Source organism: Anser brachyrhynchus, assembly GCF_964034855.1.
Source record: "Anser brachyrhynchus genome assembly, chromosome: 6".
NCBI classification, from domain to species: Eukaryota; Metazoa; Chordata; class Aves; order Anseriformes; family Anatidae; genus Anser; species Anser brachyrhynchus.
Window position 1 is genome coordinate 31,795,972 of NC_137700.1, and position 26,295 is coordinate 31,822,266.

The window sequence follows — 26,295 nt, forward strand, 5'->3', positions numbered from 1 at the left end:
GAGCTGGAGTTGGAGGGAGCAAAAGGCAGTTAGGTGATGAACATTGTGAGGGTGACACCGGAGCATCATCTGGAAAAATGAGTTCCTTTGATGCAGGACAGTAAACGGCACTTCCCAGGGAGAACAGTAATAAACACATCCATCCGCACGTGCTCTCAGCGGGGGAGAGCACTGCAAAGCTCCCCAAGATGTGAAGCAGCCTCCGGTTCTCCATCCTGTCCATGCAGCCGCTGCACTCCTCATCAGCTTCCTGGGACTTTAACCCATTTATCCATAAAACATCCCTCCCAAACAAAGCATCTCTGCCAAAAACCCTGTCCTTTCTCAACTCACCAGCTACAGTGATGCTGTCAGACATAAAGAACCTCCGGATGCACTGCTGGCACCTGCTCTGGGCAAACAGAAGTGGTTTGTGAACAGCTCCAGCAGCACCTTTCCAGGGAAACCACGGGGCTTTCTGTTAACCAGCCTGGGCACCTTGGTAATGCTCCACCAGGAACAGCTGTGGGGGACGCTCACAAAACGCCCTCACTCAACTTCTCTATTTCGCTCTCAGTGTTAGATTTATCACTACAAACCTCTTTTCAACTCTCCTGAGCCTAAAGAAACAAGGCGAAACACCAGTAGGGAAGAGGCTGAGCAGGTATGCGTCCCAGCCCTCATCACCCCAGGTCTCTGCTGAGGCAGCACTGCAGCACGGTTGATCTGAATTTTTTCTGTCTGGACGAGGCAGTTATTCCCCTTTGCCTCTCAAGTTGTAAATTCTGTTTCCCCGGCTCCTCTTTGAACAAAACTAAGCCACTAGCTCATTCATACCTCCAGTCCCTTCCCTGTTTTCCTATCACACACCACAATACCTGGAAAACGAAAGCTTTCTCCTCGTCACACAAACTAAACAGAGACACTGGCTCCTGGAGACTGGAAAGGGGCAATAAGCGTTCTCCAGCTACCACGATACTCACTGCCCAAGACAAACTTTCCTTTAATTAGACACGTGGCTGGGAACAGGCTGAGAGCTCACCAAGCCCACCTTGCCAGCACCTACCCCGCAGCACGTGCTGCCCCAGCTGGTTCGAGCCACAGCCCACTGACATTTCTCGTAAGCTTTGCGAAGGCCTGTTTCAGTAACGTGAGCTTCCAGGCAAACAAACGATCCACCTCCCCGAGACCAAGCAGGAACAGGCTAACACCGCTGTAACGACAGCAGCACAGTCGGGGAAGATGCCCCGGCTGTATGTATTAATAGATCGTTTATCCGGGATGAAAAGCGTATTTTAATATTGTGCTCGGGGCTGGTCACTCTCATTTTCAGGCATCGTTGGAGAAAAAGAGTAGAGAGGACAGGGCAATGTTTTCTTCTGCAGTTGGATGACGAAAAAAAAATAGTTCAAAGCTTCCTGGAAGATCTCGTCCCCAGCCCTGGTTGCTGAGCCCACAGCTGGAGATATCTGTGGGACGTGGTGCTGCATGGATTCAGATGTGCCATGCAGTGCCTCCTGTGCTCTGCTCCTCCCCCCAGCGGAGGAGAGCCCAGCTTCGAGCTCCCCCACCTCTGGGACAAGGGGACCAGGCAGAGCCACGAGCCCACAGCCACCCCCTGCACCGTGCCCTCGCCTCTTCCCTCGGCCCAGCGCACACGGGAAGAGACCAAAATCGAAGCGCATGGTGCAACTCACTCCAATTTTTTTTCGCTTTCTTACTGCTTGACGGCCGTGTCTCTGCCACCGTGCCAAGTCCCTGGCTCCAAAGGAAAAGTTATTTTAATAATCTGTGTTTCAGCACAGACAGATGCTTCAGTGGCTCAGGGCAATCGGCACCCCGTGCTTGTGGATTACGTAACCAGGCTCGAAAGAAAACAACCGAGTCTTTAAAAACCAGAAGCCAGCTGACGGCACTTCAGCTTCCCCTTACCACTGTCACTTGCCTTTAAATTACACTACTGGAAGTTAAAAAGCAGTACCCCGGGAGTGAGCGTCGCGAGCCTTCGGTCTGTGAGGAGTGCAGGCATCCCTGACACGGTACGTGCTAGGTGGGGAGCCGAGCTGGAAGGAGCAGGGGTTGTGCAGTAAGGTAAGCAATTCTCATGCACTTCTGTGGTTGGTTTTTACCTGTGCTGCCAACACACACACAGTAACAATTTTATAGCCTTCCTGAAAAGGAGAAAAAAAAAACAAAAATCTCTACAGAGGCTCCAGCTTATGCAAAATGCTGCTGCCAGGATTTGAACTCACATGAGGCAGATGCAGATTCAGAGTGTCACTCCAGTCTTGACGGAGTTACACTGGGCTCCCCTGTTAAAGAAAAAAATCAGACTGATTTTAAAACTGCAACAGCTCTGTGCCATGCGGGACGGTATCTGCTGGAGCTCTGTCCTCCGGTAAGCTCGGAAGTCGGCCTGGCAGCGATTCCAAATATACTTACAGCTGATTTATAGAGGAGGCACAGTTGGTAATCGTGCGTCCTGCAGGCAAAATTCTGTCCTCATACCCACAAAGCAGCCTTAGATCATCAGCTCAGTGGATTAATTAGGAGGAAGAGGCTACACGTGCATTGCCCAAGTGACACAAACCCTTCAAGTTTCTCTCGGACACAGATCAAGACTCAAGAAAGGGTCTTGTGCTCTTCCTGGCGCTCTGCCATTATTGTCCATCCCTCTGTTGGTGACAGATTACTCCTGCACTTGGTTTCACGGCACGCAACGCCTGCACGTGTCAGCGCAGGAGGCTCAGGAGACTGAGTCAGAAGCTACTCTGGGAACTTGAGAAGAGAATTTTGCCCTACATCTGAAGGCGCTTCCAGCAAGAGCCTCAAACACGGAGCCCGTCTGGTGCAGCACATCTAAATTCCACTGTGTCCCTCAACACTTAAGCTAAGGTCTGGGCTTTCATGTGCAAAGCACTGAGGGATGAACCAGAACCAATCCTGCACACGGTGCTGCATCATATCGCAGCGCACTGGTTTGCAAGCACACGCAGCAAGGAGAAAATACCTATTCTGCAACTTCCAGGGATGCACAGAGTCATGGCAAATACCTTTGAGATCACATTTGTGCTAAATGCAAGCTGAGTGAGTTGGAAAGCTGTTATGAAATGACCCCAGAAGTATGCAGACCTCCTGGAAGGCTTCTCTGAAAATAAGCATTTAAAGACTATTTGTTTTAAAATGCATAGCTGGGGAAGGTTGTAGTGGGTTTGACGGCTCTGTTCAAGCTGTGGGGAGGAGGAAGCCCTTCAAGGGCTGCCCATTTCTTTCCTTGTTCCTCCTCCCCACACACAAGTTTCCAATTCAGGCAGGGCAGCTTCTCATTGAAGACGTAACATGGTTTCTTCCAGGGCTCGTCGACCCTTCTTACAAGCTGCTCATGGATCATGGGAGAGAAGCAGGTGCTAAAGGTACAAAACCCCTGCACTTCTGTGCTGTTTCAGCCAAATCTTCAACAATTTTACCCGCTATCTGGTTTCTCCAGAGATCACACAAAGATAGATAGATAAGCCAAAAGGTGGACAGATAACGTGAAGGGTTTAGCCTCGTCTCCAAAGCACAGGAAATGCAGCCCAATTACTTTGTGTTAAGTCTTGAAGAACTGAAAGTGAAATAACTAGAAACAGGTTGTTTCAGCTGCTGCTTATTCCCCAGGGACCGAGGCATGCAAATCTGGCAGTTAGGACCTACGCGGCCAGGTGGGCAGCAGCAGCCAGGTTTCTGCACTTCTCAGGGACAACGTGTGTGATTAGGCTTGTACAAACACATTTCTGAAATTCCACACACCTCGCTTAAAGAGCCGCTGATTTGAAAAAGTGCTGCTGATCTGAAATGCTGATCTGTATTCTGAATTGCATCACAAATAAATAATGCAAGTGCACATTAGAAATACATTTATATCAATGTCGTGCTGACAAAAAAGTGCTTAGTGAAAGCCTTGAGAATTGAGATCCCCTTCCATACCCTCATCCCCTGACACGGTACGAATATCTACGTATCCTGCCCCACCACGTCTATCAAATGGGATCTTGGATGGGCATCCCAGTCCGGGACAGATCTATTCCACAGTTCTCCACTCTGTGAGCTTTTTCTCTGCACGCAGCCCTGAAGCTGGGCACTTAGTGCCACTGACCGCCAGGACGTCTGCGGCACAGTCACCTCGCCACTACCACCAGACCTCTGATTATTTCACCAAAGCACCAGACATCCTGCTGCTTCTGATCACGAATCCTGAGGGAACAGTGAGCAACCAGTCCCAAGGGCGTTTGGGACAGGGGATTTCATTAGAAAGTAAACCCCACTGAAGCAACAATCCCAATTAAACAGATTAATGAGTGTTGGGCAGACATTTCACATACTGCCACAGTTGGAGGAAAGCCTGTCTCAGACGTAGGCCCAGAGGTCTGAGGCTCCCCAGAAGTAACCAGGTAATGATCTTAATTTATATACCAAACCCCTTTCAGGGAACCTATTACCTTCATAATCCATCACAGAGCAATGCCATTTTTCATACGTAATTAGAAAAGAACAGGATTTATGTTCATCAGTTTCTGTGTTGCGGGGTCTCTTCTAACCAGGGTAGATGTTCTCAGGTGCTGTCACTGAAACACCAAGTCTGAGCGCACGCCATTGCTCCTGCCACAGCAAATGCAGGCGTTTCGCCTCACAGCATCCTCACCAAATGCAGAGGGAGGCACAGACACTGCTGCAGAAAGCCTTGGGTGTGTAGAGCACTGGTTTCGGGTCACCTCTGCCCAGCACAGCGTGTGAAGATGTGCCTGCTCTGCGTCTCGCTGTGCTCGGGGCAGTGGAGTCGCTCACGTTTCTGCTGTGCTGACCTGGGAGCTCGGAGCCTGCAAACAGACTGACAAAGTGGTAAACGTGCCTGGTTGTAACTGCAAGAAACCCCAAGGGACTACTCAGATGTTTTAAGTTAGGAACATGGTGAATCACTTTTGTTTATGGACTTGGCTGAACTGTGACGATAAGGGATCCGTCTAAGGTCAAAACAAGTTGAAAAACAGCCAGGAATAGAAGCCGGTCTTCTTCAACCTTCACTTTTGATTTTAACTGCTAGACCATAAATAAAACCACACTGTAATATGCAAAACAAAATTGTAATATTTCAGCCTCTGTTTGAGTTCTCATAGCACCGAATAAACAAAATGGGTGGCAACGGTATGTTTTGCTCCTTTGGGTTCAGTCAATTTTTCAATCTGAACCGAGAGGAAACTGCTGCCGCATCGATCAATAGTTTTCATTTTTCCAAAGAAACCTTTTCAAACGCAGAACTGTTCTGTCAACAGGACAAAGCTGAGCTTTAAGCACATTTCACTGCTTAATGCGCCTTTTCTATTTCACTAGAAATTCCGTATGTGAGGCGATCAGCAAACAAGGCCTTGACAAAACCTCCAGGTGTGTCCTGGGGTATTTTCATACGGCTAACACACGAGCTGCTCTGCCGTGCATGAACAGCCAAGTTCTGCACTGAGCCTCTTGCAGCCACAGATGTTTTTGACAGTGAATCCGATAACAGGAAGCAAGACAAGAATCGCTGATCATCGGAGGCTGAAAATTTTGGATCCTGTGCATTCGAGCTTCAGCGGCTCCCCGGCACCCTTCCCTGACAGTGCCCGGTACTGGTTTCTGGGAGGGAACCAGCACACACCTCTATGGAAGAACAAAGACTGCAGTCCCCAGCTGCAGCAGTGCCCGAAAAAGCAGCCGAGCACCCACTCTGCAGCCTAGGAGCGCTGGAAAATTCCTTCCCTCTAACGCTGCTGCAAACATCCCCATGTGCACACAGCCTTCGGCTCTAAAACCTCGGACCTGGAGCTGTATCAGCTCCTCTGCTCCCACTCTGCGTGCCCAAAGGATCTGCAAAGGCTGGATGCGGTGTTGTTCCGAGGACTGACACGGCACTGTATGCTCAGCTTGGCTCTGGACTGCTGGATGTGTACACTTCAGGTTGTTTTCAGTGCTGCCTTTCTACTTGTTTAATATTAAAAAAAAAAGTGTTGCCAAGTATCATCAGCTTTAACTCTTTTCAAAGCAGGCTTATTAGTGCTCTCGTTGGTAAATGCCAGATATTTTTAGCTCCCTGCTGCTGCATTTTGTTTGCCTTCGACGTAACGAAGATTTGGGCTGTTTGGATATGCCTCAGAGGCTGGCAAAACAGAGCTTAACGTTGGAAAGATTTCTTGTACAGAATAAAAATGCATGGCTTGAGGTAACAACAGCAGCACTGAGGTGACATTTTGCATGTTGAGAGAAGCAATTCAGATGGACTCTGCATTTCAAGGAAAGTTCAGTTTGTCTCTTTTAATAGTTGGCATAACATTCCTTTGCTCTGGAATAATATTTTAAAGATGACTACACAGTCACCTGTTCTTTTATGGGGATGTTTTACAGTTTCCCTGACACAAGAGAATCTTTTTTGTGCTTAACAAGTGGCCTTCAGAATTTACCTCTCTCAGATGCAGCCGCTGGGAGTCATAATCCCGTAATGGAAATCGCCCTCCATTTCCATGGAAACAAACCACTGTGCCAAAATACGGGCTTACTTCTTCAATAAAGACTTCCTGAACGGGGAAGAAATAGTTGTCTGGGCTTCGCATTGAAACATAATTTGGTAGCATCTAGAAATAAAACGACTTAAAGGCACAGCAGCCATTCATACTCTCTCTCTAAGGCATTATTCAGGTGCATCAGCATCCAAACAGATCTTGCTCGTTATTTCTCTCCATATTGTTTCTGTTAATGACCTTGGTCACTTTCCCTTTGGACTTCTGATTTTTAAAGCAGAAGGAAAGAAAACTCGTGGTTGATGAAGGAGTGATGAAGTCAGAAGTCTTCCATTCTCTCCCAGCTCTGCCAGGTTCACTGTCTCACCATATGCACTTAAGAGAGGGGTCCTCAAAAGCTACACGTCCGATTTGTTTAACAGCATGCGCCTGGGCATATATGCAGTGCAAATGCCCATGCTGTTAGTAAGCCACATACATGAGCTTTTCTGCAGTCCACTAAAGGAAGGCATCCACAAAGCAACAGCACACACGCATCTCAGAGTTAAATCCTGCTGTCCTCTCTGCTTTCGTTCCTCCTACAGAGCAAGCTGTCCCCTTCATCACAGGGGCATTTGCAACTTAATAGCACTTGTATTGTGGCATTAAGGTTACTAGATAAGGGCATCTATTAGATTGAAAATATCTCCACATCTCTATCTGCCTGGCAAAGACATGAACTGTTGACCCAGCTAGTGTTATTCCCGTGTTCCTGACAGCCAGAGAGCAGAGTATGGCAGCTTTTAAAACCCCCCTGATGCTGTGAGGACTTGTTCTTCCCACAGCTTCTGTTTAACGCTCCAATTCTTCAAGAATTCACGGACAGCAGATTAACAGTTTGTCAGCCGGTGATTTACTGGGACAGAGCGAGCGACACGTGCTTCTTCCTCTCCTCATTCCCACTGCCAGCACATTGAAAAACCACAGCTCCAGACTTTGGTTTGCTGCAGCACACAGCTTTGAATGGCCAAACTCCTGAGTTTGAGCCACCCAAACGGAGCAGGGACAGCAGCCACTCCAGCACTGCGCTGGTATGTGAAAAACCATCCAGCTCAAAGCATACTAGGAACAGCTCAGCTTCTCCATCTGCCTTCAGCTTTAAAACGCTAATGGCCAAAACAGCCTCGGAAATTTGCAAAATCTGCACCTGTTAAACTTGAAACGTGCAAACGCGAAAATGTAGACAGCAGATGTGCACGAGTCAAAGCATCTCTCAAGTTCTGCTGGGACAGCTTGAATGCTGCTGTTGTCGAACCTACCCGTTCCTCTCTCTAGCCACCGAACTACTTCTACGCGGCACAAAGAGCTGCATTATCCAGAGACACGGGATAAAAGCCGAACTGCTCAGCGTCACCTCAAAAGAACCTCAAAGCTTGGAGTCCTTACACTGTGATGAAACCGAAGACAAACCTTTAACCTAAGCTAAGAGCCCCGTTAGAACATTTGTGTTTGAGTTACCAATAAACATACCCTAACAACATCTGAACAGAAGGACAAACATTTCTTTGTAGTTGCTTACGCTACGAGCTCAGCAGCTTTGGTAAGTGTTCGCTTCAACCTTTCATGTACAAAACTCCCACGTTTCTACTTTGCTTTTCATCTGCGTAATCCAGAAAATCTTATCCACAGTACAAATTCTTTAATCCCATTGCTCACTTTTGGAAGCTGAACCAGACAGAAGCGATACAACTTGACTGACGTACAAATAGCAGATACACTGAAGAACCAGTTCTCAGCCCAGCTGCCACCTTGTCTCCCAGCTCACAAGCAGCAACAAGCCAATGCTGCCGCCTGTTTGAGTACATCTTTCCCAGAGCCAGCAGGTAAAGACAAATGTTTCAAAAATAACACGTGGGTGTTTAAAGCTTCCCTCTCCCCCAAACTGCATGGATGGCTTCGACACAAACGCCTACCAGAGGAAGGGGCAAAACCTGTTTATGCATGTTGTATTTTGGAGTGAGCTGGAGAGGCAGCCACAAACAGTGACTGAAGCTGCCTTTCCCTTGTCTTTCCCCATGTGCTCAGAAGGGACGTGCTGCAGCTGAAAGCATAAGCAATTTGGCCATAAAATGTTTGCAGTGCACCAAATCTTGGCATTACGTTGGCAGTGTTTCTAGGACACAAGCTATATTCCAATCAGATTATGTTGTATTAATCATATTTGCACGCAATAAACCCAGTATTTTTCAAGCTTCATTTCCCCTTCTTTTTTATTGAAACAGTTTGCAGCCGCTAGTGATGATTTTATTACTGGTATCTGGAGAACATGGAAGCAGCAGTGATTTAAGCACAGAGAAGGCCTTCCAAAGGAAAGCATCCTGCTTACTGATCTCAGATCTTACCTACCTCAGAGATAGAAGACAAAACTTGCAGCCTGGCTGTAACTTTTGGAGAAGGACAGTAGTCACTGAAGAATGTTTTCAAGCACAGTCCAGCTTGCAATTCTTACTAACTCCCTCTCCATCTGCCCATGGCCTGGTGTGAAATTACAGCCCGTTTGAAAGCCTCGCTGCTGTAGTCCTGTGCCTGTCAAGGGACATCTATCTATCCATAACCCCATTGTACAATCTGTCCCACATAAGACTTAGTAATGCCAATGCCTCATGCATTACTGGAGCCAGACCTAATAATTACAGTTGTAGCTCACCCTGAGAAGGAAGCAGCCAAATAAAATCCTCTCTGAAAGCTAACCCTCTCAGTTGTTTTTCCAAGGGGCCACACCAACCCCTAGTCTCAGGTGAGTGTTGTGCTGAAGACTCCGCAGGCATACCTTTATCTTTATCCCTGCAGTCCTCAGTAAACACAAAAGAGAGGGCTGTGAATCTTTTGGAGTACGTGCAGCATTCTCCTTTACCAAAGCATGGGTAATTTTGACAGTACTAGCAAAACAAGAAAGCAGACGGGAAGTATTACTGACTACTGGTCTTCTAGTCCGTCAGGATGAATAAGCAAAGGTGAATCATTCAGATAATAAAAGAAACTACTATTTAACAAACAAAAGTGTGCTACAAAAGGACCCTCACATCGAAGGGTTTAAATGAAGCTTTCCCAACCTTTCCCTCTTGCCCTGGCAGGGGAAGGCAGCCCTTCCCAGCTACTTGCACGGCCGGTGCTGTCGTACTGCAGTCTCCTGTGGAAGACGGGAGCTCTGCTGGACCAGGGCACCGGCCTCGCTGCCTGCCCGAGGGGCAGAAAGGTCAGCAGCAGAGAGCCAGGGGCCGCTGGCTCACATCTCAGAAACCCGTCCCACCCTCTGCTCAGCTGATGAGTCTCGCTTGCATCAGGCCCTCCGAGATCCAAAGCAGCAGCTATTTGGCAATGCGCACATGCCCCAGGAAAACCCTGCTGTTCTTCTCGCTCCTTCCACTCCCCTCTCAGTAACACCTAGCTTAAAACAAACATTGCGTATTGATTGTGATTCACTACCACAAGCAAAACAAGCAGACTGAATGGGAGGGTGACAGACAGCTCCATGTCCAACACAGCACAACAACTCAGGGGGTCTTGGGAGGTTTCCATACGTGTCGGACACCTCATTCACTCCATGAGAACTCGACTGCAACCCTTGAAGGCAGAAGGAGGAATCTAAAACCTGAGTCATCTCAACTTGCCTTCATTTTATTTTGAGCTCTTAGCAGCCAAATTAATTCTAGCTGTAACCACAGAGGGTAAAAATTCAGCAATTTAATGTCCATAATTTCTCAGAAGAGAAGGCTAAAACCTTCGGGCTCTTTTCTTCAAGAAAAAAAGATTGTTTGCCTAATCCACCTCTATTAACAGTATTTCTCAACCCTATGCAAGGAAAGAGACAAACACAATGAGAGAACATAAAAGTTATTAACAAGAATCCAAAGCTTAGCCTAATTTTGACTTGGGAGCAAACCAAATCATTGTGGCAGTGCTGTATCAAGGCAGCCTTGCAATTTTTATTTTCAAGATAAGTAGTCCTTTGATTTAATAACAAGGTTAAGAAATACTACCCTATAAAACAAACGTCTGGAATCGTATTTTATGTGCAATGTAACATGATGATATCAAACCTGCTGTCAGTTGGCAAGCTGACGTTCTCATGCAAGTCGTGGAATGCATGGTCACTGCAGCATGTGCGTAAGTAGGTGTTACAATACGCTTGCAAATGGAAATGCCATGTGCCAAAATTAGTTTATTCTACACAGAAAACAGTGCTATTGTGAGCAGGTTTATCCCCTTAAACTCAGAAAGTACAAGAACAATTGTCTCAAGCTTCTGCACTTCAAGATGAGTCGAGCGATTGTGACTTCTCTGTTACTGAACCACCTCCTAAGTAAGGCTTTTGGTGCTACAAGCGGCCAGAGATTTGGGAAGAAGAAAGAGAGCAGAGGGACTGTGTATTTTCTATCACTGACACCACCGCTTCCTCTTCACGAGATGGGCAATTCAGGGTGTTAAACAAAAATCAATCCGCTCCTTCGCTGTTAAAACATTTGACTGTCAGCCATAGGATGAATGTTATCGATTTATAGATGATGTGAAGGATCATGACAGAGAGTGGGGAAAGGATGTGGCACAATTTTAGGCAGGGCTAATGGCTCCGACTGCCTTCGACCACTGAATATGAAGATTGTGGCATACTTTCAAACAACTTCACAGAAAAGCAACATCTGAAAGTACAAATGCAGAAAAGTAGATGAGGAACTGATGACATCGGAGGTGCTTCCATTCTTCCTCCTTGGTCTATTTACACAAGTTGTGAGCAGCCTCCAAAAGCCATCTGCTCACCATACATCATCTGGTATGCAGACACCATTTCCAGATGTTGAACTGCAGATAAACTATCTTTATACATCTATGTATATAGATACAGATATAGATACATATATCTATATGTATCACATAGATAGACAGATAGATAATTTTTCAAATCTAGACAGAAAGTATGTCCGTGTGAAAGACTGTGTAAGGGATAACTTGCCCAGACAGAAAACATGGCAGGGTCTTAAGAATACACCACAACACATTAATGTAATACGTCACTAGCCCTATTTCTTATCATTTCCCAAATAATTATAGCAATATTTTAACAATGTGTTCTTTAAAGATCCTGCAATGAATAAATATTTTTTCTTGAGTGCCACAGTTATATATAGCAAATAATGGTCAAATAACAAAAGCCCGCATGGAGAAAAAAGGATGACTGTGAGACAATAAGATGACAAACAGGTAATTGTTAGTTCCCAGATGATTCAAAAAAACAGAAATAGTACTTACCAGGCATAACACTTTTCATCTGCAAAAGGCATTCCAGCCTAATTACATTCTTACAATTCTCTGTAAAATGATCTGCAACTATTATCCTGTGGTACCAAGGGAGAAGTCACAGGCCAGCAGCTTAGCCAAGAGCAGTGCAGATTTCCAGCCTTCTGCCCAGACCCCATCTCATTTCTTTTCCTGCACCATACCCTGTCACTCAGCTCCCCTGAATGCACCGACTTTGCCTGCTTAACTATATCACCACGACCTTGCAGCCTTGGGAGCCCCATATTTCCATATCCCAGGGAACTGTATAAACACGCTTGAAACACTCACATTTTTCCTCTCATCAAACTAAGCGTCATTTTGTGGATAACAACACATTCGCTCTGTGTTTACAGGAACATGCAACACTTGAGTAAAATGAACAGTCGGAGGAGTGAGGATAGTGCTGAAATTCTCCTTCTGTCAGTTAGCAACACACTTCTTGTTCCATGCCAGCCTGACTGGGATCACCGGAGTCCTTGGAAATGCCGTCAGTTGTGAAAGGCAAGGAAGTTGTTCTTCCGTTACAAAAGAGAAACCCACAACTCTTTTTTTTTTTTTTTAAGCAATTGTTCTCAAACTGTTTTGCACTCCTTAAAAGCCCTAAAAGCCCAGCCACAAGGCTGTCACAGCTGGGAAATGCAAACACCTAAAGCATGTGCCTGCAGTCAGATCCAGCGCAGATTAACTATGATACATTTTATGACTTAAAAAGCGTCAGGAACTTGAAACAGATTTGTAAATAAGGTGGTGAATAACCAACCCTTTCGTATAGATAACTGGTGCCTCATTCATAACTACATAAAAGAAGAAAAGAAAGTGATGGAAATATAAACTGCAATTGCCTGCCACAAACTCCAAAATTGCTTTTTGTAGAGTTGTGTTGAACCATGAACACACGGAGTCTTTCCTGACCTTTGCTTAGCCACTGACCCCTCCGGCTGTCCATAGCATCTCTCATTTCTTCTCAGTGGTCACAATGAGCAGATGACCGTACTTGATACACTGCAATAACCTATTGTTAGGTGACCCTGGTGCTCTACCTCATGTTTCTTAGTTTATATTCACAACTCCAAGTTGAAATATCAAGAGCAATAGAAATTTTCTATCCACAACCTTGGAAGTGGCAGTGAGAAGGAAGGTAGAATTGTATGTGACACCTTTAGTTAAAGCCTGCCTGGCACTATAGCCTCGGAAAGTGGAAGTGGGCTTTTAATCTTTTCCTTCCTTAAAATACACAGCATCATGTAAGTCTGATTACAGAGAAAACCGTAACTTTACCCCTCCTCCAGCCGAAGTCTCAGAGAACTGGCCTGTCGAGTATTTGAAAAATGGAGAAGTCACGCAGAAAATTTTATGAAACTAAAAGGCCTTATGCAACCTCCCAAAGACTATCTGCCATAAAGAATGGGCAGAGCTTTCTGAATAACTTGTTCAGCTGACTCACAATGCTCCCCCTGCCTCGCTGCTTCTCACAAAGGAGTCACTGATGTGGCCAAGTGAGGAGTGGGGAAGAGGAAAACCTATTCAAAAATGACCCTCCCGGGACACAAGAAGACCTGTTGGCTAAAGGTGTAGCCCACCATATGCACCAAGGAAAAAAAACAAAAACACCTTGTTATTCAAAGCCAAGCTTTCACTGGGGCAATGTCAAAGCACAGTGGAATTTAAGGAAGTAATCATACTTTTTAAGCTTCAGTTTCCTTGAAACTGTACTAGAGCAATGTGGTTTATGACCGAATACAACTTCCAGATAACAAAAATAAAGAGAAACACCTGACATGCAAGTGCAATGAACAGCGAGTAACATATCTGCTAACAGAGGAAGCACCTGCTAACTGGAATAGCCCAACCAGTTACCGGTTTTCTCTCAACAAGAGGCAATATTCCAAACTAAGTCAGTGACAAAGAAATAAAGGAGATACTCACCGGCAAGCGTATAATCCATATCAAACCCAAAGCACTTTATCTTTTCCATGGCTAAACTTCTGTTTACAAAGACCCTGTAAAGAAAGAAGAAACAAAGCCATAGGTATGAGCATTTTCAACATAATCATATTTTAGAACAAAGGTATTCTGCTTCATATCAGGATGCCTTTTAGCTCAAAATCAGAATATACCTGAAAACAGAGGAAAGTTTCTGTTTTTGCCCTGGGTTCTCCTGAAGCAAAGCCATCACTTTGCAGGGTTACTCTAATTATTGGTATGCTGTCTAAAGACATCCACGCATGCATGCACACACATGGCTTTGCATGTGACCTGCAAAAATTCCTGAGAATAGAAGTGTAAAAGCTCCTGAAGCAGAATTCAGAGTTCAAGTGGAAGCAGAGGATGGAAAGCAATACAATTTGCCTGATTAAAACAAAATATTACGAAGAGATAACAGGGAAAGGAAAAAAAAAGCACATTTCTGTGAATAAACTCAGCTTTTCAACACTCTTTGGAATTACATCTAGAAACTCAAAGCAAAGACCTGTTACCACATTTATATCAATATAATGAACAAACATTTAATATAGCTCTGAAAAACAAATTTTCACCCATAGAAATACATTATTTCTATTATGAGAAATGCTATTTTTATTTGTACTAAAAACTGCAACCCCCCCACAAAAAAAATCACAGAATCACAGAATCGTGTAGGTTGGAAGAGACCTCCAAGATCACCCAGTCCAACCTCTGACCTAATACTAACAAGTCCTCCACTAAACCATATCACTAAGTTCAACATCTAAACGTCAGGAAAAAAAAAAAAAAAAAGAAAAAAAACAACCAACTATTCTTTTAATTCCATTTTTACTGTTAATGCTTATTGCAATGAGAATGTAAGCTGCATGCTGCCAGGCGCTTTTTGATCACAACATTTTAATACGCTATATTCAATTTAGTTCAAGTAAATAACACGGCAAAGAAATAGGTCAGGGAATCCAACAAAAGCCTGCTCCAACTACTGCAGGAACTAAGCTGCTTATGTTTCCCCAGAACTTTAAACCCTGCAGCAGGTCTGTAATTCTGCGGGACTTCCCCCACCGGCAGTCCTATCTGAACCCTGCGAATCCGAGTCCCACCGGCACAGCCACGAGCTCGGCTGCGGGACAGGAGCTGAGCTTCTCAATGCTGAGCTCGGCCAGAAATCCCTCGTACTGCTCGAGCCGTGACACCGAGGCAAAAATCCCCTGTATGCGAAAAGGCAGGAGTCCCAGAGCCTCCACCTGTACCCTGATTTCAGCACGTGGAAATTCTGCAAATATTGAGTATCTCCATTGCTCTCAGCAGGGTAATTAGAAACCCAAATCAGCAAGGCGTCTTTGTAGGAGTGACACAGAGGGGCACGAGCAATGGAGATAGTAAATGCAAAAACAAGTCCTCAGATACTCTGCAAAGCCCGCGGAAAGCCTCGGCCGTGCTCGGGGGCAGGTGGCCGGCACGCTGTGCCCCTTCCACCGCCTGTGCCAGTCTGCTGAAGCTCGCGGTTTAGCAGCAAACTGCTCCCATCTAACCCTCACGCTCCTATGCGAGCCGTCTTACCTCATCTCTCACCGATGTGCTCCTTGTTTAGTTTGCAGCAGTCTGATTCATCTACCAGTCTGAATCATGTTACACAATTCCTTAAAAGCTTGCCTAGTACAGATGCAGTTTTGCTTGGATCTGATTTGACTTCAGATGATCATCGTGCCTGAACCGAGCCTTAAAGCACTGTATATCTTCTTGGACAGTGCTATAGAAAACACATCTGTGGCTAATTTAACTAGTCACTGGATATCGTTGTTGTTCCACACAAATCCACTTGGAATAGTTTCTCTGGCAATAGTCTGCTTTACCCCTAACCTTGCACACTCTCTCTGGGAGTCACAGTTTCCTGGCAAACTGCCTGCCTCCGACAATGGGGCTTGTCACCGAGGGGCCAGGGAGGTTAGCGATGACTATCTTTTCTGATAGATTTATGGATTACCTAAACAAGACAAAATTATGGGGGGGAAAAAAAAACAACAAACTGCAAACCAGTAAAGAAAAGCCTTTTGGAAATGAGAGATGGGCTCATAAATCACTAAAATTCGCTCTTGAAATCACTGGCTTTTGAGTAGGTGGAGCAAATTATCCGAATCTGCGGTTTGAATTAGTGATTGTTTGTCTTAACATCTCGATAGCTCTGATTTAGAAGCAGCCAACACAAAATCTTATTTAGCACTAAACGCAGTCCCGTACTTTGTCTAATGAAGATGATTACATTCTATTGCTGCTGATGCCAGGAAGCACTATTTATTATCTAATTCTAGCATATCATTTCTGATCTAATGCTTGTGCAGTTTGTTTCGAAAAGAGAAACTGAAGAAGGAATAACGTACCTCTGGGAAACGCTAGCAACATTTTTTGTCCAACCTGGGGAGTCCAATTTTGTTTTTTCCTTTAGGCTCAGCCCCTGAAGCATAGTTTTCCGTCAAAGCAAAACGCCCAGGCTGCCTGTCCCCCTCTGAACGGGACAGGAATAGGAAGGGAAATTTCAAGAAGCTCAGGAGCCTGGAGAGCGACTCAGAATTGCAACATTTGGGAACGGTTTCCCAAATGAGGACAAAAAACAAGCACTGCTAAGACGGAGCTGAATGCGCTTATAAAAAGGGTAATACGGCGGTGCCTGGGAAAGGCGAAAACAAGGGAGCTGTGACCCAAGAGATCGCTTCCAGTCCAGCGTGCCTATGTTTAGATGATGACGACACCAAACTGACCAAAACCATGAAAAGATCGCTAAGCCTCTGACATTTTTTCATCACTTTACTCTCAGCATATTTACAAGCTGAACCCTGGGAGTAAAAAAAATAAAAACAAAAACCCGCACATGTTGATACTGAAGATCTGGAAAAGTTTCCTGAAGGCAATGAAACAAACAACATCCATTAGCATGTTTTTATTCCAGGACAGGTCTTATGACTAAAACATGAAAATTACTGTACCAGCCCTGTCTTGGTAACAGCTGGGGAAGATTGCTCTTTCTCCATCAACTTGTAAATATTGCCTGTGACCTAGAAACCGTATGTGGCAAGGTCTCATCATGCCCCGGCAGTCCGCAGGGCCTGGCAGACCTCAAGGCATCCACCGAGTGATTTGACAGGGCAATTACTTCACCCACCAGTGCTAGAGTGAAACTGATAAAATATTTAAAAAGAAAAAACAACAAACAACAAAAACCTAAACAGGGCTATTGCACAACATGTTCAGGACAGGAAATGAGAACACTTGAATCGATTTAAAGTTGGATATGCAAAGGCAGATTAAATGGCAGACTAAACAGGGGCACGGCAATTGGAAGCAATGTCACTTATCTCGTGCGGGCCCGGCCAGGTATTTGGTTACTTGTAGGTGCTCAGGACCTCAGTTTCAAATCTTGATAAAGGACGACATCTCCCATGCATGGAGCCCTCCAGAAACAAGGGGCTGAGTAGATACTTACAAATAGTTACTCCCAGAAGCTGACCGGCTTAACTTAATTCTGGGGGCTTACTCAAAGTATTAAGTATCTGCAGAATCCTAGAAACTAAAGACAAAAGTTGAAATTAAATCACCAGGAAAGTTTCTGAGAAGGGAAAGGTGCTTCTCAGAAGCTGCAGCCGTAGCCTGGCCCCCCTCTGCTTCAGAGCTGGGCTTGGATCCCACCCGAAGGGAGGCTCGGCCTGATTTCGGGAACACCGCTCTGACGTGTCCATGGGCTAAAAAACGTCATGTTTCCACAGGAGACTCGGTATAGACAGAAGTGACAGGAGCTCCTAAAGCCTGCGTATTAATAAAAGGTCTAGGGAAGGAGTCAGAATAAGAAGAAAACTAAAAACTAAAGCTAAAATTAGGCACGGAAGTTTTAAGGAATCATTTTCCCACTTGTCACAGTCAGAAATCACACTTTCGCTTCCCTTGGTTTTGTTCTTTTCCATTCAGAAGACAATCATTTTAAGTAGGAGCACCGGAGTTAAAAATTAAGCTGATCTGACCGCTTAACAGCACCGGGCAACACGACAAACCAACCGGGGGCACGGCACGGAAACGCCTCCTGCAGCCCCTGCAGAGGTTGGTGGTGGGCCCAGCTCCTCAGCTCCACACCTGCCTGCATGCAGAGCATCTCCTCCGCCTGGGCACTGCTTTTCTCTTGCCATCACCTGTCCTTTCCCAACCAAAAAGCAAGTTTTAACGTGGGAGGAGACAGAACCTTGGGTCGGAGTGGCTGAGCCCAGCACAGACCTGCACCTTTAGAAAAAAGGAACTTCAGGAGCTGTCTAAGGGAAACTGTGAGGCTAATTTGCTCCCTGAGCTCTTTCTCAAATATTAAACCCTGCAGCTTGGCCACAGCAGAAGGCTCTCAGTGATGACAGTATTTATTTTCTTTTAAGCTCTAAGAATTGTGCTGAATAAGAGAAAAATGCGTTGTATGGCAAAGAAGAAGGAACTGCTGAGCACGCATAAAGGGAGTCACAGAGCCCCGATCTCCTCAGCACTGCAATTCACAGTCCTTTATATTTTTCCAAGTGAACTGATCTCGGTTTTGTTACTGTTCTTGTCAATCAATTCCGAGGCAGGAACCTAAATCCCAGCCCTTCTCAAGTAACACGGGAGAGGAGCACATGCGGAGAGGGAGAAATGTTTTTATTTTGTTGGTGCAAAATCTCAAAGGCGTGCTGTGCCCCGAATGCAATTTCCATGTATAATAGGCGGTAACGTGACCGACAAAATAAACAAAATGCACCAAAATTATACAACTACGGAGGACCTTTGGCACATGGCTCGCAGCTCCTCATGGGCAAGGTTTCTGGAACAGAGCACTTTACAGGGATTTTCAAAACGTGTCCAGAGAGACCTCGCAGCAAAAAGCATTCTTTGTCAGGGGAGTGCGTTTCACTGGAAATTAAATAAATACAAAAGAAACTTGCAGCAGCGCTGAGGGGAAGAGCAAATGCAATGGGAGCTGGCTATGCTTGATTTACATTTGTGCTTAAAAAAAAAAAAAAAATTGTGGTGGACAGTTGGCCTCGAGCCAGCCATGAAACGGGGACTAACCAGAAGGCTCCGATTCCTGCTTCCTCAAAGTTTAGGCACTTTAGTTAATCTTCACTTTATGGACAACTTCCGTGTTTTAATAAGCAAGGAGAGTTAAAAAGAAACAAGAGGGAACTAAAATGGATTAGCTTTTAATAGCCTCCCATAGCCAAGTTCCCCACAGCCTCTTTAAAAAGACCAGTAATGTAAAAAAAAAAAAAGTAATTATCACACCACTGTTAAGACAACTGGATGTCCTCTGTTACCAGTTAGTCCCCAGACGTGTGGTTAGAGGAGACGTCCCACCGCATGACACTGTGGTTCTGATCGCAGGTGTCCTCCTCCAGCGGCAGGCAACTCGGATGAACCCCTCACTGACTTAACCCATCTGGTGTAAACCATATGAGTTACCTTGAGGAAGATACTAGGATATATCAAAACTTTGGGTGCTGGATGCTTTGGGGCCTGTCTTAGAGGGATAAAAAAACAAAATGCTTTAAACTACTAAAAAAGATGTAATCATTCTTTTGCTGAGCCTTGCCTCTTTAGGCAGGTACTGACCATTCCATATATTATTATTTATCATAGCATTTGGGGTTTTTTATTTACGTTAGATCTTCAGAGTTCTCCTTCATTCCTTCTTCAACCGAAGAGGAATATTCTGGCAGGTCAGTAATTGGATTAAGAAGTAGTGTTTGGGCCTGAGATTTATTTAGGCAGATGAAACAGTATCAGATAAGGGACAGAGAAAAAGGACATCAAAGTTTCATGGCCACTTCTAGTAACATTTCCAACATACTGCCTGGCAATTTCTCAAGACTAACCGTCCTTGCACAATTTTAGTGACATAAAAGTGGAAAATCAGGTTACGATTGGAACTGAAGAGTCTGATGAGGCTGTATCCAGAAACACGACTATGACCACTTCCCTCTGAAATTCAGCAGGAATCAGATGGAAGGAGATAGCCTTGGCCATTTCTATTTCCATTGTTTGGGTTTTCTTCCCAGGCAACAGCAAAGTGCCAAGAAGCTCACATATGGATTCCATCCCAAAATAACACCCGTCTGCTCCGTGAAGCTATTAAAGCTGGGGATCATGGGACATTTTCAATGTAATTTCTTTATTATTAATTTGGCAAGTGTTCTGCTTTCTCATAAGCTTGCCCATTCTGCCGCCTTAACACCCCCTCTCCCTCCTCCCTCCGATGTCCAAAGCACTAAAGCAAAATAAATAGAGGCACATGCTGCCCACAGCTCCGCACATGCCCTACACGAGCCCACAGAGGCTGCACAAAGACATATGAGGACAGACTGCAGCCAGCACTGCCTACAGAGCTGCGTCATTTAAAGTCGGATGGAAATACATCACCTACCGGAATGCATCTGATCAGAGAGGTACACAGCATTTTCAGACTAGTAACCATGTTTTTTTCTCATTTGCCACCTGAATCAACTGGTATTATGAAGAGACTTTATATATAGCTACCCAAACAGATAAAGTTTCAAGCCTCTTACCCTAGTCTAGATAACATTTCCAGCTGTTTGCAATCACCGACGATCCAGCATCAGTAAAATGAAGAAACAAGATTAGTAGTGAATATCCCAGAGTTTACAAATTCCAACAAACTAAAATGTACCTTAAATACATATTTAAGCCTAGAAATCAAACCAACCGATTGCTAATCCTTTTGCTTTGTTGTTACTAAAGTATATACCACTGTTTTTTACCCAGGGTCTCAGAGTCCATTAACAGCTTAAATCGCTTAACTCATATTACCGCCAGAAGATGCTTTAAAAGCAAACTGAAGCATGTAAATATGAAGCAACATATTTGAGAGTCTACGAGCAGTCTGCAGCGGAATTAGGATTAGAAATGATGATGCCACATCCCCTGAGCCAGCAAGTAAACAACACTGAGAAAACAAAACTACAACAACAGCAGAAACCCCACGTTCAGGATGAGAAGTCTCAAATTACTTTGATGTAAAATGGCAAACGCATCCCCAAGTCTGCATGTTTAACAAAAAGGCCATCTCAGCCTTGCTGCCCTGTTAAGCCAAAACCACCGAATAAAAGTAAATGCAAATACCTGTTTCCTGGATCGTGGTAACTGTCAGTAACAAGACTGGATGGCACACCAACTTTTTCCATTATTTGCTTTAACTAGATGTGGTTGCTATTTAAACCCTAAAGAGCTATGTGAGATAATCCAGAGGGTGCCTAGAAGTGCTCACTCCGAGTTAAAAAATAGACACTAGGGCAATTTGGTGGCTCGGAGTCAACCTAGTTCTTGCCTAATTACAATCACGTTAAATGACAGTACTCCTCCAGAACAAATGACCTACTGATTATCCTCTACCCGGAAAAGTGCAGTGCTTGTTGACGAGGGAGGTGGCCTCACAACCACACACACGCAGGAAAAGCCACTTACCAGCCACGCATCCCTTTTATTTCCGAATTAAAACGTATGTTGCCAATAGTGCAGCGATGCGGTATCCTCTTACCAATGACCTCTTCTAGAGAATGAATAACATTTAGCTTGTATATTAATTCATCTTTAGACCTCACCTCCTGCAGGCGCCAGCAGTGTTGTATAACTAGGTTTGTGGATGAGAGTAACACCAGCCAACTTAAAGTCTTAGTTAAGTGATCAGAAATACCCTGGCAAGACTAAACCACCACTTCTCCTCCCCTAAAGATTCTTCTAATTCTTGATTTTGCTTATGTAGTCCTTGAACTCCACAGCACAGCAGGCACATTCGTGTTCTCAAGCTCTTTACTTCCTCGAGAACCTCAACGCTCTCATTTCTTAAGCAGCTATACAAATTGATCCAAACACCAAGGAAAAACCTGGGGAGGAAAGCAGCTCTAAATATTGATTTTGAACATTCATGCCTATGGCATTCACACATGATTCTGATATAGTCACTATCCTCTGAGTCACTACACCAGTTGAACCAGTCTCAACTGGGATTTCTGCCAACAGTGTTGAACATCCATCCATCAGGTATGATATAGTAAGAAGTGCAACACGTGAAAAAAACAGATTCCCGGTTTGAACAACCACAATAAAATATGACAACTAGAATGGCATCTTCAGAGCTCATTTTTTTTTAAAGTTTTTCAAAAGTTTAATGCCCATGAGAACATTTTCTTTAAGGTAAATTATTTTGCTTTCATTGGAAACTTTTCCCTGTATTTTATGCTGCTTCAACACTTACAACTCAAGCATATCAAATCTGCTCTACTTCATGAGAACCAGAAAGTGGAATCGATTTGGTTGAACTATCTCCACTGGTATTTAAGTAAGCATGAAGTAAACAAACAACGACACAATTTTTTACCATTTCACACTTCAGAAAACCAAGCATTACTAGCAGCAGTTGGAAAATCCCAACGAATGACTTTGAGCCCAAGTGGGCCTCCATCATTGGTATCAAAAGCTAGCCCCAGTTATGCTTATCTGTAAATGTGGCACTGCTGCCGAGCCCTTCGAGCCTTCCAAAATCACTGAAACCAGCTTAAAAGTTAAAAAATAAATAAATTAATAGCTTTAAATTCAATTATCTCTTTTGTTTGTTTGTGTTCCTAAGTCACTGTGGATTCATGCTTTCAAGTTTTTTTTTAGCTGCTAGGATAAGAAGAGAGAAAGACAAACAGAGACTGAAAGAGAAACAGAGGGAAAGAAAGAGGAAGAGAAAGGAAGGATTCAAACATTCACATGATTCCAGCTACCAGTGCTTTACAACATCTAACAAACTAATGCAGGTCTGACAACAAAATTGAAAGATTTACTAGTAGTACACAAAACGTCTTATGAATCTTGACACAATACCTTTTATCTTTTTAATAAAATTGACAGTTTTTCAACAATATCCAAGAATCAGAGCAAACTGGGATCTTACTGAAACAACTTTATGTCCTAGAAGTGATGGCTGTGACAAGCGTATACATTCTCCACGTGAACAATTAATAAAACACTAAAAAATAAAATATAAAACAAGAGAAATAACTTCGTTCCTACTCTGTCATGTTAAGTCGGAATTTGTTTTTTAAGTAACAATACATCTGTTAGCACTAAGATCACAAAAAAATACCAGAAATAGAAATCTGACAACACTGCCTCTGGAATGAGGTTGTTTCAGATTCTTACGATACTGGATTATCAAAATAACTCCCATGAAACTGGTACACCAAAGCCATTAATAGCCCAGATTTATACTACAGTCTTGGCATCAGGTTCTCTCATTCTCTCTCTCTTGATCCCTCCCTCCCTCCCTCTTTTAAAGAGGATAGCAATTTCAAAATGAAAATATGCCTCCCCTTAATGTATTTCAAATGTTGTGCTTTCCATTAGAATTTGAAGAGCTAGCAACATTTCTGCTCAATCTGTTTTGAATAAGACATTTCTATGTGCTACGACAGTATATTTAAACTGTGAAAGAGGCTGATTTCAGACTATCAGATCCCAGCTCGTCTTGATAAACCCTCCTTTATATGAATGCATTGTCATTTACCACAGGGAAAGTAAAGATTTCTTACACGAGTAAGGGTTAACATGATGAGGACTTCAATGTGTGAGCTCTTAAGGACAAGTACGGCTTCCCTTGGACTTTGTACTACATTTAGCAAACCGTCAGCACCTAACTATAATAAATGTTGAGAAAATATTTAGGAAATAAATAAAAAGGCCTTACTCTGACTTAATTCACTTCAGTCCAAATCAGGAGTAACACTACTAAAGTCCTAGGTAAAATTATGACACAAAGGGAAACCCGTCAATGACTGCAACAAGGTTAAGATTTTTGCCAGGGAATGGTATAATCTCTCTTTACATACTATTTATAGCTGCATTCATTAGGAGTTTTCATATCTTGACAAACCAGCTGACACCAAGAGACTCAAATAATGTCACCACTTAAGACATGCGCCCAAACATTATTCACTGAAAACTGGAAAGCTTCAGAAATGTATCACAGGATCCATTACTTAGCCTTAGACGTTGCAACTTGCACAACCTGGCCTATCATATGATGCTAAGGCGTTTTTCTCTAATTAGAACCCATTTGGAGAATCAGAGATATCTAACACTTCCAAAACACTTCCTCAGAAATACCACCATGTATGAATCACAAATGCAACACGGCATTTAAAGCATGAGGTTCGGAAAGTTGACTTTTTCTATTTCTGTATCAGACTTGCATCTCCCCATCTCCTGATGACTACACTCTGATTATCATAATGCATGACTTCTCAATTTAAACAAGCCAAACTTTGAAGATACACCTCCCACAAACAGAACACTGACAATTACTAGGTCCTGTTGTTTTTAATGCCACAATGGCCCAGACATGTGATGAGAACGCAGATGGCATCCATCTTATGCTTGAGGCCACGGGCCTTGGGAGATGTGGGCTGAATTCTTGGCTCAACCAAACATCCAACGTAAGCTTGTGAAAACAATCTCGTCTCTGTATTTTGATTCCAAAATGATAAAATGACAGCAATAACATTTCTTTTATTCCGCAATCTTGTTTATTTAGACTGTAATTTATTTTTTTTTCACAGCAAAGGTGGTTTTAGGCACACCTACCAGAGAAAAGGAGGCTGAGATCTTACTTGCTACTTATGTGCTACTGTGGTGCACACAATTAACCATGATAGATATAACCCTCAAACACTTAATTGCTGCTCCCATTTAATTTCTTAAGTCTTTTTTTTTTTTGGTGTGCATTCCAGTGTCTAGGCTCATGCTCTCTCAGTTTGTAGTGCAATAATTACTATAATGTGTCTGCCACCTAGTCTTTCTTGACTTCAAAGTTTAATCTCAAGTTAATTTTGGGGATAGAAGCTTTCAACTGCATTAAGAAAGCACACCCTCACTTGCTCTGGCACACGTATCTCAACTCTCCTGTTTTTCATTCCTGCAGGCAACTACTGTACTATCTTTTAAAATATTTTCTAACACTTTTGCAAGGAAGGTGGGAATGACCTTTCTGTTTCTACCAGCAAGTAAGAAACAACAAGAAATGCGTTTTTTATGTGTAGCTTATTTCCCTCTCTCTCAGCAGTTTAGCTGTGGAGTTACACGCAAGACTTACCGGTGATAGGCTTCCCGGCGGTACTTTTTCAGAGCATGCCCATCCATGTTTGCAGGGAGATCTGCTGCATTCTGGAGTCGGTCGCTCCACGAGGTTGTCATCTTTAAACACTTATTTATTTCTGAAAGAGTCAGAAAAGAAAAGCTTGCTCAAGTTCAAGATCTGTTTCACCAGCAAGTTGTCTGTTTCCTGGTGCTGAGACGCAATGCTACTCAGGAAGTCTTGCAAAGTGCCCAGTGGGATGAGCTTTGTTTGCAGGTCAACCAAGATGCCTTCCTCTGAGATATTAGATGAGATAGGGAGTCAAACCAGAGCAGGGAGGGCTTTTCCACATGGCTGGAACTGCTAAGACATTCCTATCCATCATGGTGAAAATGCATTTTGAAACAGAGACCTTGTTTACATTGCTGAAAAGGCATTTTCTTTACCTTAGAGTTACTCTAAGTATCCAGGAGGGATAGCTGGTGGACAACCTACCCTTTACACATGAGATAAATCAGGCAAGGTAAACCCTACAAACCCCACTGTGACCGACCTTGCCACATGTACCACGGTAAAAACAAAGAGCCTTGTCTCTGGCTTTGTTTCTCATCTGATCTCTCGGCAAAGACAATGCTTCGGACTGATGCCAAATTAGCAGAAGCAATCAGAAAGGAAGTAGATTATCTTTCAGCCTCTGCAGCTCAGCCCCGTTCAGGCAGAGCAAGAACCTGCTGCAAAGCTGCATTCAGCAGCGCATCTTCACCAATGCCCGCACCCCTTTGCAAGAACCAGTTGTGGAAACTAAACCAGCAGGCAGGCTTTTGCTGCAGGAAGGCCCTGCAGTGAGGCAACACTCGGTGGGGTTCCTCTCCCACTGGTGCACTGGGACGTCCTGCTCTTCCCCTCCATCCAGACACGTGTCCTGCTGTGCCCCTGGCATGGGGTCCTGTGATTAAGCAGCCCCACGGTGAGACCGAGCAGCCCAAATCCTCAGCCACCAACACTACATGACCAAAGCAAACAGTCGCTCAGCCTGCCACAAGACCATCAGAGCCAGGGCAGAGAACAGGGTGGGAGACACATCCCACGGTTACCCCGAATTAGGCACAGCACGAAGAACTGCGGTCCTGCGCAACGCACGCAACTGCCAGACCGCAGGGCTTGCCTTGTTTGCTCTTCCTTAGAAGAAACAAAGCCACCCACGGGCTACACGGGTAATGATACCACTTCTAGACACCTTTAAAGATGACTGCCCTCGTCCTACAGAAGGGGAACGAGGTGATTTCAGCGGAGAGGAGAGCACAGTGTGTGTCCAAATTACTGTCGGTAGTCACCGCGCTTGCGGCGGTCACAGGCGTGCTTGCTCTCCTAGAGGAA

General features: G+C 44.3%; 1 protein-coding gene across 5 annotated transcripts in view; it reads right to left on the reverse strand.

The window, feature by feature from the left end:
• Positions 1-26,295, reverse strand: part of NT5C2 (5'-nucleotidase, cytosolic II) — a 58,757-nt gene that overhangs the window by 15,244 nt on the left and 17,218 nt on the right. For 2 of the 5 annotated variants that reach the window (XM_080596895.1, XM_080596896.1), the window contains 2 exons: positions 24,937-25,057; positions 13,749-13,822 (listed from right to left, as the gene is read on the reverse strand). In XM_080596895.1, the coding sequence (XP_080453021.1) occupies positions 13,749-13,822; positions 24,937-25,037 (175 nt within the window). In that variant the 5' untranslated portion in view covers positions 25,038-25,057. Of the gene's footprint in view, positions 1-2,231; positions 2,292-13,748; positions 13,823-15,347; positions 15,521-16,165; positions 16,264-24,936; positions 25,058-26,295 lie in introns of those variants that run through there. The other 3 variants (XM_080596897.1, XM_080596898.1, XM_080596899.1) reach the window with 3 other exon arrangements.